This window comes from Dromaius novaehollandiae, chromosome 3 (assembly GCF_036370855.1).
Source record: "Dromaius novaehollandiae isolate bDroNov1 chromosome 3, bDroNov1.hap1, whole genome shotgun sequence".
NCBI lineage: Eukaryota > Metazoa > Chordata > Aves > Casuariiformes > Dromaiidae > Dromaius > Dromaius novaehollandiae.
Window position 1 is genome coordinate 85,226,262 of NC_088100.1, and position 14,801 is coordinate 85,241,062.

Genomic DNA, 14,801 nt, shown 5'->3' on the forward strand with positions numbered 1-14,801 from the left:
CTTAAATTTTAAGCTATGTAGAACACTTACCCCTAGGACGTGAAGGATAGCTAGGAGATGAGGTATTATAAGGACAAATATATATTAGATAGACTTCATACATGATCTTGAGTAAGCCATTTGGCTTGTTCTCTCTCTCACATCCCTGCCTGTAATAGGAGGAAAATATTTTCTTCCATCAGTAGGAGGTAGATAAAATCTAAGAATTATTGTGAAGTGCACAAAGGTAATAACAACAGTGTTCATGTAAGTATTTAAATAGATAACAATCTAAGCCATATCTACTGCTTTAAATTTGTGAAAATACCAACATACTTTTAAAACATTTTTAGTTCAGATCATTTTGGGTCGCTTTTGTTACCAGCTACTTCATCCCATCCAGATACAATTAGCTCGAAACAAAGGCAAATGTCAGTGTATTATTATTCTTTATGTCCAAAGACAGTTTATATAGATACATTACATACATGTATCTTTGTCGTCTGTTTCCTTTGCAATTTCTATTAAAATTTTCTTACTGAAAAGTAACTGAAAGTTCTGTGGTTTTTGACAGTTACCAGTTGTCAAGCGGATATAAGCCTGCTCCCATGGATCTGAGTTTTATCAAACTGACCCCCTCTCAAGAGGCTATGGTGGATAAGCTGGCAGAGAATGCTCACAATGTGTGGGCAAGGGACCGTATCAGGCAAGGCTGGACATATGGTATCCAGCAGGTAAGTGCTAACTCCAGTCACTTGAAAAAGTATTTATCTATTGAGGTATTTCACAGTTAAATGGGGATAATGGGGATGCAAAAGCAGGATGAAGCAGCTAAATGAATGCTAGTCTGTCAGTCAAGAGGACAAAATATTTAATTAAAGCAATCCTTCAGCCAAGTCTTCTAGCAATATGAGACTCCTCTTTTACAAGTAGTAGTAAAAAACATTGTGGGTGCATTCTTGTATGCTATCTAAATCTCAGGGTGAGAAAATTGCATGCTATTTGCAGGAAGTGACTGGGAAGCTAATACCCTCTAGTATCTTAGGAAATGTAAACACTGACTTTCAGTAGGGGAATTATTTACATGTTTGCAGTCATGGAAATTGAATAATTTTGTTTATCCAGAAAAATCAGTGTGCAAACTTCTGGTAATCAATTTGCTAACATGTTTCAGTTCTGGCAGAGGCCACTTCTACCTGCAAATAGAGAAGTCTTCAAGTTCCATTCCTGCTTGAGCAGTTTTGTTTCAGTGAATAGCAATGCTTGTGATGCCTGCCACAATGTGTGGAGGGCAGTAAAAACTAAGCATGGTGGATTGTCAACAGCAAAACTCAAGGTCTCTGTTTCTTTCTTAAAAAATTATAACCAACGGATATGCAGCAAACCTAATTTATAATTTTTCAGGACAGCTACTATATTAATTTTCCATGAGCGGTCATATTCTACTTTTGCAATTATTTGTGAATTTTAAGTAGGGAAGGATATCTTAATTTCTGTTAACAAATGTGTGGTAGCATTTCACAGTGAAATTCTAGGAAAATTCACCCTCTGGGAAAAAATGTGAGTTTTCTTGGATTTGCGCTGGGCATAAAAGATCATTATTTTTGCAAAAATTGAGAAAAGCTGTTTTGTAGGTACACACTGTTTCCTGCCTACAAACAGTGTTTTTATTTTTGTCAAAAATTCACGTTATACATTTCCGTTCACATTTCAAATTTTGCTTTTGTGCCAGAACAAAACTCATTCTATTTGCAAAGCTCTTGCATAAAAATCTGTTTGTATATATTTTGTTAGTCACTTAAATTAAACTCATTACATTACCAAAAAGTACATTTATGTGACAAAATATGTCACATAGTATTTTCAGCACTGTCCATTGTAACATTTTACTATAAAGCTCTCATTTTGATACTTTGTGAACTATTTTAGAAACCTGTGTTCCCTATGTGGGTCTGGGCAGACAATGAACCAATTTTTATGTTTGCAGACTGGAATATTTGTAATATACACCTACTGTATAGACATTGAAGATAATTTAGTTTTGTATAACTCCTCTGCTTACAAGAGGATTAAACTTACCCTTGGTACTGAATCTTTGAGTAAGGAAAGATGGGCCTTTAAACTGCTGTTAATATTTCCAGTAGAATATTGATTATGAGAAGTGTTGGAATGATGGTTCTCCGTTGAGAGGTAGGGGGAGGAGACTAATTTATTTTGGGCCCACTGTTTAAATCCTGTGTTTATGGTGGCAGTGCACAATTCACTTTTAGAATAAGAATCTGTCTCTAAATGCTCAACAGAAATATTTTCAATATATTAAAGAATACATGCAATAAATTACACTAAGACTCCCATAATTTTTCTTCTATTGGAAGCCAAACAGTTTCAGTGCAGGGCCTTGCTAATCAGAGGATTTAAATGAATGAAAATTCAGAAATAGTTATGGCTTTAATAGAAGAACTGATATACCTCAAATTAAATGTAGTTATGCAAATCAAATTTACTGATTGGTTAATAAAAAGTTATTGGAACCAAATGCTTGTTTGCTAATTACATTTCTAACTAATATTGGGAAAATTTAAATCCACAACTCATGCAGTGAATAATGTTTCTTAGATATTGAAGCCAGGTTAGCCTACCCTGTACATCTGAATGTCTTTGAAAGACTGTATTTACTGATCATATTATAGCCATATTCACTGCAGTGAATTTGCAGTTACATTATATGATTTTTGAATTGGTGAGGTATTAAGTGAGAAAAGCAGCTAAATGATGTCAGCAGAGGCTTTTCAGTGTTACTGGGTTGGGGATAATGAGCAAAAGATGTAGCAGAAGTGAGTGGTAAACTTGTTCCTCTTAAAAAAAAAAAAAAAAAAAAAGAAACAGAAATGGTTTCTCATTAAATTCAGGCAGCATGTTTTTTACAGTGTCTTTATGTATGCTTGCATGTAGATGCTGAATGTTCTACTTTTGAGGAGACTAGATGTGGTAGTAACCCATCATTAGTTTTATTATAGTCCCTGAAATGCAGTGGGGCTTCTTTAGGCCACAACTTTAGTGAAAAAAGTCATTTGACTAGACAAATCCTGTAAGGGATGTGAACACTTAAAATTAGATATTGGAGCTTAATGCCAGAAGTCTTTCTTAGGCACCTCTGTTCTCTGTGCTGTGTTTGGGGAAAGAAAGTCACTTCATTGTGCAATCTAAAACATCATGGTGTGGTGGAGAGACATTTTTGAGGCTCAGTAGGGGGAAGGAGGTGGACCCTAATCTACTCACAGAACAGTTTTCTATATTTTATCCACTGACTCTTTAATATGTCTATGAAATACTGTCTTGGAGGCTAGCCTTGGAACTCAGACCTCCCCAAGATACTACCGTTCCTAGTAAATACACTGATCACTGGCTGACAAAGCTCAGCGTGAGATCCACTCCAAGTCATTGCAAGTTGCAGTTGAGTACTGAGAGAACTTGTAGAAGGTAGAATTATAGTTTTTAACCCCTTAGGCTTGTAATTACTCAACTGTGGGTTTTCAGTTTTCCACATGAGTGTTTTAAAAACTTAACATCTGTATCCTCAAAAATCTGTAACTGGATAAAGAGGAGTTAGGTATCTGAATCCTTTTGATGACCAGGGACAAGTTGTTATATAAAGAGAGTATCACTATCACCTACTTTAAGTTTTAAAATAAAATTTTAGCTCCCATTAGCCCCCAGTTAGGTCTTCTGAGGTGCCTTAAGCAGTCAGGGTGTATCAGGCACTGAATATCATGTTGAACTCTGAAAGAGCCTTAGAGAAATATCTCTGCTCTAAATCTTCACTGGGCATAGGTGTATTATTGAACTGTTCATCCCTACCAAGATGAAGACAGTTAGGGGCATGCAAAGAGGAACCTGGAGAAGTAAAAAGCTCAAGTGCCTGTGAAGTTGGGCACATTCAGGGTTGGAAAGCTACTGAATCAGGGTTTCAAGTTTGCAGTTTTGGGTACTTCCTGTTTAAATATTCAGATATCATGTTGGGTCTCATTTGTTCAAGCTTACTGAAGACTTTTGTGTGCTGAATGGGGCACTAGTCCTAAGAATGCAGTGCCATAGTGCAGTGAGCAATGCCATAGCTATGTTTTCAGTATACTCAGGGTGTTAAAGAGCATCAAGAGCTCAGGGATATTTATGAGCTTCAGGAACCAGATCAGCAAGATTAGCAGTATTCTTTGCAGACTAATTACAGTAGCCTCCTGTATGGCTAAGCAGCCAGATGGTCTCCTTGAAAACTTTCCCTCCGATGGCATGTCCTATAGAAGCCATGCATTGGGTGTTGATGCTGATTTGATCTTAATTGAATTATGTTTTTCTCTTTTTAAGTAATTAAGTTTATTTTCTTTGGGAGAAAAGAGAGAGAACTGAATTCCAAGAGTACTTACAATGTGCAGATAATGAATATTGTTCATGAAAACTCAAAAGAGGAGAGCATAATAGCAAGGGGCCCTTTTTTGGGTGCAGTACAAAGATGCTTTTCATTTAATTGACGTACATATCACATGGCAAGCTGCTAGTTGTTATCCACACTACTGTATGCTTCTGCTTGTCTCCAACAATGGGTTTGCTTTAGGGGCTACATTTTGTCATCCCATCATATTACTGTGACATGTTACAATACTGTATAAGGTGACATGATGGTATACGGTATAATACTATGAACAGAAGCTACAGAGCTTCCTACAGGGAAGGAAGCTCACAGAGGTTTGAAAGTAGATTTAACTAATCACTGGAAAAGACATTTTAAACTGCAATCATGCAGTGGCTGTAGGATGGGTTAGATGATCTTGTTGGTCTGTTCCATCATGAGTGCCTCATCATTTCTGATTATACAATATGAAAAATTAAAGGGATACTGTCAAGTAGTTTATGTATAACCCAACTTTTCTTGTTATAATCTTGGGGGGGGGGGAAATGCCTTCCAAGTTCGACATTTTTGTTTCCTCTAAATCCACCACTGTTTATCAGGATTTTTTTAACAAGTGACAGCTGCTGTTTACACATGACCGTATACAGTATTTTTGTTCTGCTGCTGCAGAGCCAACGAGCCAGCCAGCAGAGGGAGCACAAGTTAACTAATAAACCCTGTTCCCAGAACTGTGCTGACAGCTATGATGACACTGATCACACACAAGTAAGTATTTTAAGTCAGGCAAAGCTACAACAGCTTGTTGCTCCATAAAGGAAGCAGGAGTGACAAAACAGGTAGGGAAAATACATATTTCTCCTTATAAGAAGATATTAAATATCAATGGTAAGTGAAAAACAAATATGAAGGCATTATGATAGTACTTGACAGTGTCCCTTTAAAGGAGAGTGTGGTTGCCTTCAGGTTGGTCTGCTCTGAACTGGAGAAACAGTAAATGATCCAAGACAGATAAGACAGATCGATCCAGGCAAAGGAGCCTATATCTTTGGTGTAAGTCAATTAAAATAATCAATTAAAATCAATTAAAATAATCACATTTGTGCTATGAGAGAGGTTTTTTTTATTTTACATGTACAGATTTTGACATTACGGTCTATTGTAACTCCTTTAGTCCCTAACCATTATTTTTAAGGAATTTTCCATAATGAAATGATTGAAAAATTGCATTGCAGTATGAAAGGATGCATTTGTGACTAAGTCTTCACAATTAAATGGAAAATGTTCACAAGTCACATAAGTTTATCCATAAACTTACGATACTGGTTGACTTTCAAAGAACTGTGATATCTTGTATATGTGATAATCTCAACATTTGTATGAATAAGGAAGAGGCAGAAAGTGAGAGAAAAGAAACTAACTCAAACATTAGAAAACAAATGAAAAGAATTTCAAATACATTAGCCACCCCCTCCCACTTCCTGAATACATGACTTTTAAGCCAATCCATTGATTGTAGGATCACATTCAATGATTCTGACTTTCAGATTTTGGTTATAGGCATTGTCTCATATGTAGAAAGCCAAAGAGTGTTTTTCTTCACGTTGCATTGTGTGTTGTGGCAGAAGAACCTAACAATCAGAAACCTGATTTATACTGAAAAAATATTAAAAAACAACTTTGACAATCAAATAAAAAAATCAGCCACCTAAAATATTCTTCCATCTGTGTGAACAGAGCATCTTTTTTAAGATGCTCTGAAGTTTCTATCCTAGAATAATTCTCCAGGACTCTGAAGCAATTACCAAGTCTGATTTCCCCTTGGCCCAAAACGGAAAGTGAAAAACAATTTGGTCTTTTTAAATCAGGATGACACTTTTTTCAAAATTTAGTAAAAAGCATGTTAAATCACTATTTGATCAGGAGTTGGTCTTCTCAGAGTGCCCTTTGCTGAAATGAAGAGGAAAATTGTTCTGAAAATGCAGGCTAAGGAAATACAGACATATGGGAAAAAATCACATGCTGAAAGCTTGTCATTATAGTGATTCTATTTTGTCATTAAAGGTATATAAAAAAGCATCTTGTCCATGTAAAAACTACTTAGCTTATATCACTTTCAAATTTTACATGATTTATCCTTATGTATTAGTTCCTCCAATTATAGTCGGGGCAAATCCCTTCTGTGTGCACAGGATTCCATTTTAAAGGGCAGAACTCAGCTTCTAGAATGGCACTTGGGAACGTGATTTCTGCTTTGTGTGGATACATTTAGGGCACTTGTTAGCACTGCCAAGAATGCAGCTTCACAGGGATTTTATTGTGCTTTCCAGTGCTAATGACTCTGGAAGCTTAAAATGATAGTTTGTAGCAAAGATGAGCTGCCATGATAAATGTGGAAAAGCTAGACCTCTGGTCAACAGCTAAGGTTTAGGTTTATATAGCTAATACAGTTTAGGTTCACAGTAAGTTTGTTGCACACTTGTACATTGACGTCTTTCTTAATGGTGCAAATGAAACTAAGAAAACATCAGCAAAACATGATGTCTGTCTCTCTCACCAAATATATGTTGCAGTACATTTGGTTTGTGATCATCATTTAACAGCCTTGGTTTTGAGAACAAAGTTTGGTACCACATAGAATATGCATCTGTGCAGTTCTACACCTGAAACCACAAAACTTACTTTCCCATTAAATGATTATCATGTCTTTCCTATACTTTTCGTAATCCATGTTATTATGGATCAGGCTTTTCATATCTTTTTTTTTGATATGTATACATTTTGTTGTCTTTTTTTTCCCTTATATTCTGGTGATCTGTGCTGTGCCTGATCTTCTCAGAGCTTTGGGAAGTCCGAGCAGTGCGTTGGTTTGCAATTTTGCATTCAGAGCACTGAAAACTATGTTGTTCTTTATCATTTCGGGTTTATATGAGGCTTTGTATTTTGTTGCTGAATTAGCGCTGAGGATACAACACTGTTACACTCTGTATCTCTTCCTAGGTTCTTCTTTCAGAGCTGCTTGTGCAACTTGGCTGTGGTATTCTATGCTGCTGTAGACAGTATGGATGCTGCCTTGTTTCTTTCTTTCATTTATATGACATCTGTATATAAAAGGTGCAATTTCTACTAGTACAGTTATCTATGTCACAAGCTCACTGAATGAATATATGCAGTTCTGCATCTCCCAGTATCTTTCCTCTTTGAATTATTTTGCAGCTGCATTATTACCTCTAATGGAAGTTTTAAAAGGCTCTTTGATTGTTGGTTCCTGTGTTTGGGTATTTTTTCCATAGTTCTTTTCTCCTATTCTTAAGAGCTATACTTGGTTACTATCATTTTTGGCCTATTATTGCCTGTTTCAAATCCATGCATTTCTACAAACACATACACGTGTGTTAATTCACATAATTCTTTGTCTACTTTTTGCTGTAGGACAGCAATTTCTGAGTATATGTTGTATAACATAACACTGATTTTTCATGGTTGTTATGCTTTCTTATGTTATACCTTTCTTATGTCCCATAAATAACTCTAAATTCAATTCTAAATGACTAATGTGCTGTTGGTATTTCATTAAATAAAGGCAAAGTTGTGTAATAAAATAAATAGCTCTTTTTTTTTCTTATCTGGCATTGCTCATTGTAGGGTTTATTCCTAGTAATAGGAAGCAGGCAGAGTTTAGAGACCCCTATCAACAAATGCTGTAGTCTGGTAGGTTCTCAAGTCAAAAACAAAGACATATAAACTTTGTGTGTGCTACTTAGCTCAAACCACTTGAAAAAGAACTTTGTCAAATAGTTGAAGTTTCTTTTGGAGAAAATCTGCTTTTCTTTTTTTCCAAATTACTTGGTGAACTAGTAATTGCCAGACAAACGCTATACAAAACACAGTCTCTGATGAAGTATTAGATTGTTGAACTTGGAAAATTCTGACAAAAAAATTAGTAGATTAGGCTGAGTTTTCCCTCTTTTAACACTGTACAAAACAATAACTTGTCTAGGGAATAAGAAGAATTATTTATGTACAAATTGCAAAGATATTCAGTAAAAATTATGACTCTCAGCTAATCAGTTTTCTTGTTGACTTGATTACATCTATGCAAAGCTCAATCATTACATAGGATCATTCTCTTGATTAGCTATACTTAAACCACAGAGATCTAAAAGATAAGCAGAAAAATTTATGATCGGTATAGCAATATCAGTTCTTAGTTTAACAATAAGTGGAACATTCAAAACTACAGATAGACAAATCATAGAGAAAAAGAACAAAATTATTTAATGTAAGACTCCCTACTCATATTCGCACTTCAGCACATTCTTGATTTGGTGAAAAAGGTCACAATGTTAAATAAAATTAGACCTAAGGAAACATTTCCTTAAAATTAAATTCATTTATTACTCATGATTTCTTTGTTTCTTTGCTCAGACTAGCTTTGTCCTTAGGCATTTTTAAAAGTACTTACATTTCATTATCATACGTTGTCATCAGCTGATTACCAGTATGTTAATGTACATTAATAGTTGCTATGGCAGTTACCAGGGCATTATTGCAACTGTATTCTGTATCGTGGATAAGAAGTTACATAACTGTTATTCCAAATTTCTGATGCATATTCTCAAAGACAGTATTTCATAGTATCCTTTTGGACATACATTGCTTGTTTCACAGGAAACTATCTCTCTTGCTATGTCCTTTACAATGCAAATAATTAAACTCATGATGTGTCATCTCTGATCTTAATGTGAATATTCTTAGACCAAAAAGCGAGTAACTCCTTATAATATATTTACTACAATGTTTGAATTTCCATTTTGTTTTAGAAACAGTCCTTTTCCACATCTACCAAATATTAGATTATTATTAGACTTAAAAATATCTTGAAGAAGTACAGAGAGAATTCCCCCAACATGGTCTTTATGTTGGCAGTGTAACTGCCCTTCCCACTGAGGGTAACGAGCTGATATGGTGTAGTATTTTGTGTGCCCAGCAATGCATTATTTTTATCTTTTTGATGGCCCTTTTAGTATACAGTAATATTTCTTTTCCTGGAAGGAAATTCACTGATGTGATGGAATTTCATCAAGCATTGGTTAATAACTGTCCTTTAATATTTACGCACCATAATGAGCCAGAAGGCAGATAGCTATGTCTGTAGGCATTAAAATGACAATAGAAAATGCTTGTAAGTGTTTGTGAGAATGGATCTGCCATTTCTTTCCTGGCTGCAAAGATACATAGAATGAAAACTTCATACAATCATAAAATTAGAATGATAATGCTACAAAAGACGTAAGATACTTTCAGTGTAGGCACTGTTTTCTAGAATAATAGGCATTATTTTTGCTTTTCTTTTTATGTTTAACCAATAATAAAAGCATCTCAACATCTTTGCTGTTTGTATCCAAGAAAACAGGAAGTGTTTTTGATACGTCTAGCCTTTAATTAAAAAACAAACAAGCAAGCAAGCAATTAGGACATATAGGGGCAGTTCTTTTTATGTTTTCTCTCACTGCCAACAGATGCTTACAGGATGTAAGAAGAAAATATAGACAAGCAAACAATTGTGTTTGTCACTCAAAAATCATAAGTAATCCAGTTAAGCAACACTTCAAATAAGATAATGTTGCACCCTGGGAAAATCTAATCAATGTTGTGTTAATAAAACTGGAGAACAAACTTTAAATCTTGCCCAACACTTTGATTTCAGTAGGGTACATTTAATTACCAATTACAAAAATTCTGCAGGACGTTATGGACCTTGATCATATTCTTATTAAAAATGTCCTTTATTTTGGAAAACACATGTTCTGAGTACTTAACATAGGAAGTCATAGGTATATTATCTATTTTATTATTTATTTATTCATTAGTGTTATGGGTGTTTATTAATATTCTTTTTAGTAGTAGTATTTTATATTGTTCTTTTTACATTGTGTTCTGTAATTAAAAAATAACATATATTTGTACTGTGGCAATGTCTGAGCTTTAGTTGCGTACCCACTTCCTGTTCTGCTTCATAGCAGTGCTTCATAAACAGTGAACAAAAGATAATTCCTTTTTTAAGAACTTTTCAGTCAAAATGTTTGCATTTATCTTTGCTCTTGTTGTTTATATTGGTGTAATTTAATGGAATTCCAGTTAAGGAGATTATTTGGTGTAAAGTGAAAGAGAGCTTAAGCTATGCTGTTTCCTGTTTTGCATTATTTGCTTTTTGGCTAAATTCAGTTTTATTATTCATTTCAAGAATATTAGAACTTCTTAGAATTGTTGCTGTATTTACAGTTACATGATTACTATTAGTGTAAGTCATAATTTTTATACTGCCACTATAGCACAATTTTATTTTTAAGACAAAAACATGCTTTCTCAAATTGTTTTGGTTTTCCATATTTATGCAGGATGTGAAAAATAGACGCAATCCTCGCCTTGTCCCTTATGCCCTTTTGGACGATCGAACCAAAAAGTCAAACAAAGATAGTCTCCGGGAAGCAGTCCGCACCCTTCTTGGCTATGGTTACAACCTAGAAGCTCCTGATCAGGATCATGGTACTTAATTACATTTTTTCCTCAAGAAAAAATGATTAGAATATTCCCCTTCACTAAGATTTATTGGTTCAATAAAACATCTAAATAGGTATAGTGCCTCAAAAGCTGGTAGGCCTTTTCTCCATTTTGTGGTCTTATATTCGCCTTTAATCTTAGTTTCCTTATTGTTTCCTTTTCTTGTCTGATGGCCTCAAATGAGGTGTTTTAAAATATAAAAATAGTTTCATTTGGTGTCAGTGATGCAATTTCTCTGTATTGCATACTCCGCTTTTTACCATTCATTTTGTTTCTTTGATATATAAGATGAACAAAAATTAAAAGTTCAAACAATTTAAATCAGGACCGTGATTTTTTTACAATGTAAATACAAGAGACATCCTTAAAATATAAAAATCAAGAAAACATATTTATAATCTTGCTCAATATAAAATCTTATGCCAATGAATAAAATGTATGGTTATATTTTAAATGTGTGTATAAGCATCTGCAATTCCCAAGCTAAAATTAAATTTTTAAGTAAAAACTTTTTGCTTAGTACTAGCTTTGTCATTTCAAGACTGATAGCAACATTGCTAAGAAAAAGATCATATGTAAACATAGTAAACATTAATGTTATACTTCTACAATTTTAACTTTAGATAATGAAGGATACTATAGTTAGGGTACAATCTCATATTTAAAGCGTTAAAGCTAAAAGGTAGAATTTTCAAAGACAAATGCATAGAAATAAAATTCTTATGTATGTCAAACTCCAAATCTATAGAACTAGAGAGTTTTTTAGAGCATTTAAGCTTCCTTACTTTTTCGGGTCTTGGAAGTTGAACTCACTATAAAAAATTTTTTAACTGACTTCTTGCAATTTTTTGTATGAATTTGCATCATTGCCAGATGAAATATTTTATTGACACCTCAGGCAGTATTTTCAGAATATGTATACTTTGTGACATCTTAATAAGAAAAAAAAAGAAAACTATACAAACTTTTAATATAAAACAAGTTTTAAAAAAGCAGTGTGCAACATTCACCTCAATAACTGCAGTAAAATGTTAAGAAAGTAAAAAGAATCAGCAGACATAATGTAGAAATAAAATAGATTCTCTTATAGGTTTTGGCTTTTTAAACAACAGTTTTCTGTCATTCTGGAGTCAAGTCATAAGAATGTACAAGAGAGAAGGATATTCTTGGTACTATGGTGTGACTGTCATTCTGCAATGCTAACTACACATATAGCAAGGATATGGTAACATTTGTATATAAAATGTACCCCCTCAGTAACCAAGTGCTAGAAGAGCTCTTGGAAATGTGGAAATATGGAAGAGTTGAATCAAAATTGAAACTTATGTTCTTATACTCTTAGCCAAGTGTGGAAAATTTGAGAAATGCATCTAAACATTATGATATGTATCAATCACTGATTCTTCTTCCTGCTTAAATAAATGATAGTATTGTTAAATTTAGATCTATTCAGGGCACAGATTTTCAGTAAAGAGCTTCTGCAGGAGACCTAACTCATACCCAAAATGTGGATGTACACAGGGAATCTGCCATTTTCAGTTTCTTTTCCAAAACAGATACATGCTCTGATCCTCAGGATTTATGAGTGGCTACTATTAAGTTACAGTTTAACATAGGAGACATCACTGATACCATGAGTATTATCAAAGCTGGATTCCTGAACAGGCAAAATAACCAGTTTCCCAGTGGAGTGAATTGTGTTGGTGGCAAAAAGCCATGGTCTTACTATAAAGCTTACCTGTGCCTAGTCCTGGAGAGTTTAAGGCTGGTGCATAATCCTCTACTTTATCCTCCTCCCCTTCCACTGTGGGAAGGAGATGCTGCATGAGAAGAGACTACAGCTTCTGGTTGGATCTGAGAAGATGGGTTGGCTGGTACAGGAGATTCTTGTGCCTTATGAGGATAAAGTGGCTGTCCGGTAGGGTAGGGTGAGAGGGAGAGCAAGCATGCTCTTTTTTCCACAATCTCCCCCAAATCTCACTGAGCCATATTAATCCCCTTTCTTCATTTACAGCTCTCTAAACCAGGGACTGACTCTCCTCAACAGTGTGCCCCGCCTTCCCCTAAGAATGAACCGCTATAAAATTTGATTTTTTTTCTTCAGATGCAGATCTTTGAGCTGGTTCTGTGTATGGAATTACTGGTGAAATGAAAAGAATATACTCGCAATTGAAAGATGTCATCAATCCTGTTGCAAAATTCTTAGAGGCAGTGGGCCTTGTCCTGGAGCATCCCACAAACTGGTCTTCCTTAAGCAGAAAGTGGCATTGCATTCAGATTGTACTCATTTTAGGCATTTAGATTTTACAGCTCATGAGGCTCTCAAGTTTTCTAGATATGTAAAGTATATTGTGAGGATCTCCTTTTTTCAGCCAAAATCTTTACTGTTATTAAAGGATTTAGAGCCCTCTAGTGGTGTTTTGCTTCTTAGTGCATGAATTTTATTTTTAACCTTGATCGATAAAACTCTATAGCTTCATTTTTATGCTATATTATTATTGTTATTAGCAATAGCAGCTGTATTTTAGGAATTGCTTAGAATCTAGATAGCCTTAAAATCTGAAAAGACAATGAATACTTAATTCCTGTGATTTGTGGTAGTTCATCTCTAGCATAGCTGTGGAACTGCAGGAATTCAGAAATGGTTTTTAAGGCACAGACCAGCATGGTTTTTAAGGCTGGTCTAATTATACAGACCAGCAAAGAAAGAAAATTCCACTGATAAAGAATTACATGGCCGAGGGTCCAAAGTTGTTTACAAGAGCTTCCCTGAGCCTGGTGCAACTGAAGTCAAGGATTCGGAGGCATGGGAAGTGACAGTGAGTTCTGAGGGGCATGATTTTGTAGGCACTTCAAGAAAAGATCGGAAATGTGGACCTTGATGTGGCTGAGGATATTAAAGATAAAGGGAGAGATTCTTAACATGATCTAAGCAGTAGACAGGTAGGTGCAGACACACTTTGCACAGTTTGGAGAACAAAATTTGAGCTTATGAGGAGCTTGGAGAAGAAGAGGAGGATTTACTGTGATCAGAGTAGAATATTGAATTTTCATGGGTTGAGCAGGTCCTGATACCTTACAAATGTGTGGAGAAAGATCCAGAATGCCTTAGGCATTCTTTTTCCTTATCTGGAAGAAGGAAAATGGAAGAGTCAAAAAGTGATCCCTGGGTTGTAGGATTTGATTAATGGACAAGAAAATTGTATAAAATATCAGGGAACAGAGTAGTAGAGAAAACTTAGTGAAGAAAGATCGAGGGTTTGATTCAGCATCACTTCCTGTGCTTTTTGAAATCATTTTCATCTTTGTAAAATGTGATCTGGTCATTTCTAGCCACCTTGCATGGTTTGAATTGTTAGTAAGGTCTTGGAAAGAAATGTCAGAAACAGCTGGATTGTAGGACTGTGTCATAAGAGATACAAGGCAGAATCAGTGAGGGGGTATTGCAAGTGCTCAATTTACAGGGTGCCTTCGAAGCTATTTCAATGAAAGATATTACATAAAGAAAATGTGCAAAGTAGTGAAAGGTACGTCAGTGAAGGAAACTCACTGTGTACTGTTATGGGAAGGCAGAAGAGGAAGAGGAGGGGAGCCTGGTCTAAGGGTTAGCCAGAAATATTGAAGAAAACTGGAAAGGGTAGGATGAAAACTATTAAAAAGGACAGTAGGAATGACCATCGCAAGGGCACCAAGTAGGCTCATGACTTGTTGTATTCAAGTACTTCATGAGTAAAGGTGTTTGAGATCATTTTCTGTAGATAGGGGTAGATGGAAGCCAGACAGCTGTAGATGAATCACTAAAGGTAGTTTTTCTAGACAATATGTTCAGTGCACTGAGGGAAAGAGGAGAACTGAA

General features: G+C 35.2%; 1 protein-coding gene across 1 annotated transcript in view; it reads left to right on the forward strand.

Annotated features, from left to right (window-relative positions):
• The window catches only part of RYR2 (ryanodine receptor 2), a 470,020-nt gene that overhangs the window by 272,257 nt on the left and 182,962 nt on the right, over positions 1-14,801 (forward strand). Inside the window, exons 26-28 of the mRNA XM_064509351.1 lie at positions 554-713; positions 5,054-5,149; positions 10,783-10,930. Of these exons, the coding sequence (XP_064365421.1) occupies positions 554-713; positions 5,054-5,149; positions 10,783-10,930 (404 nt within the window). The remainder of the gene's footprint in view (positions 1-553; positions 714-5,053; positions 5,150-10,782; positions 10,931-14,801) is intronic.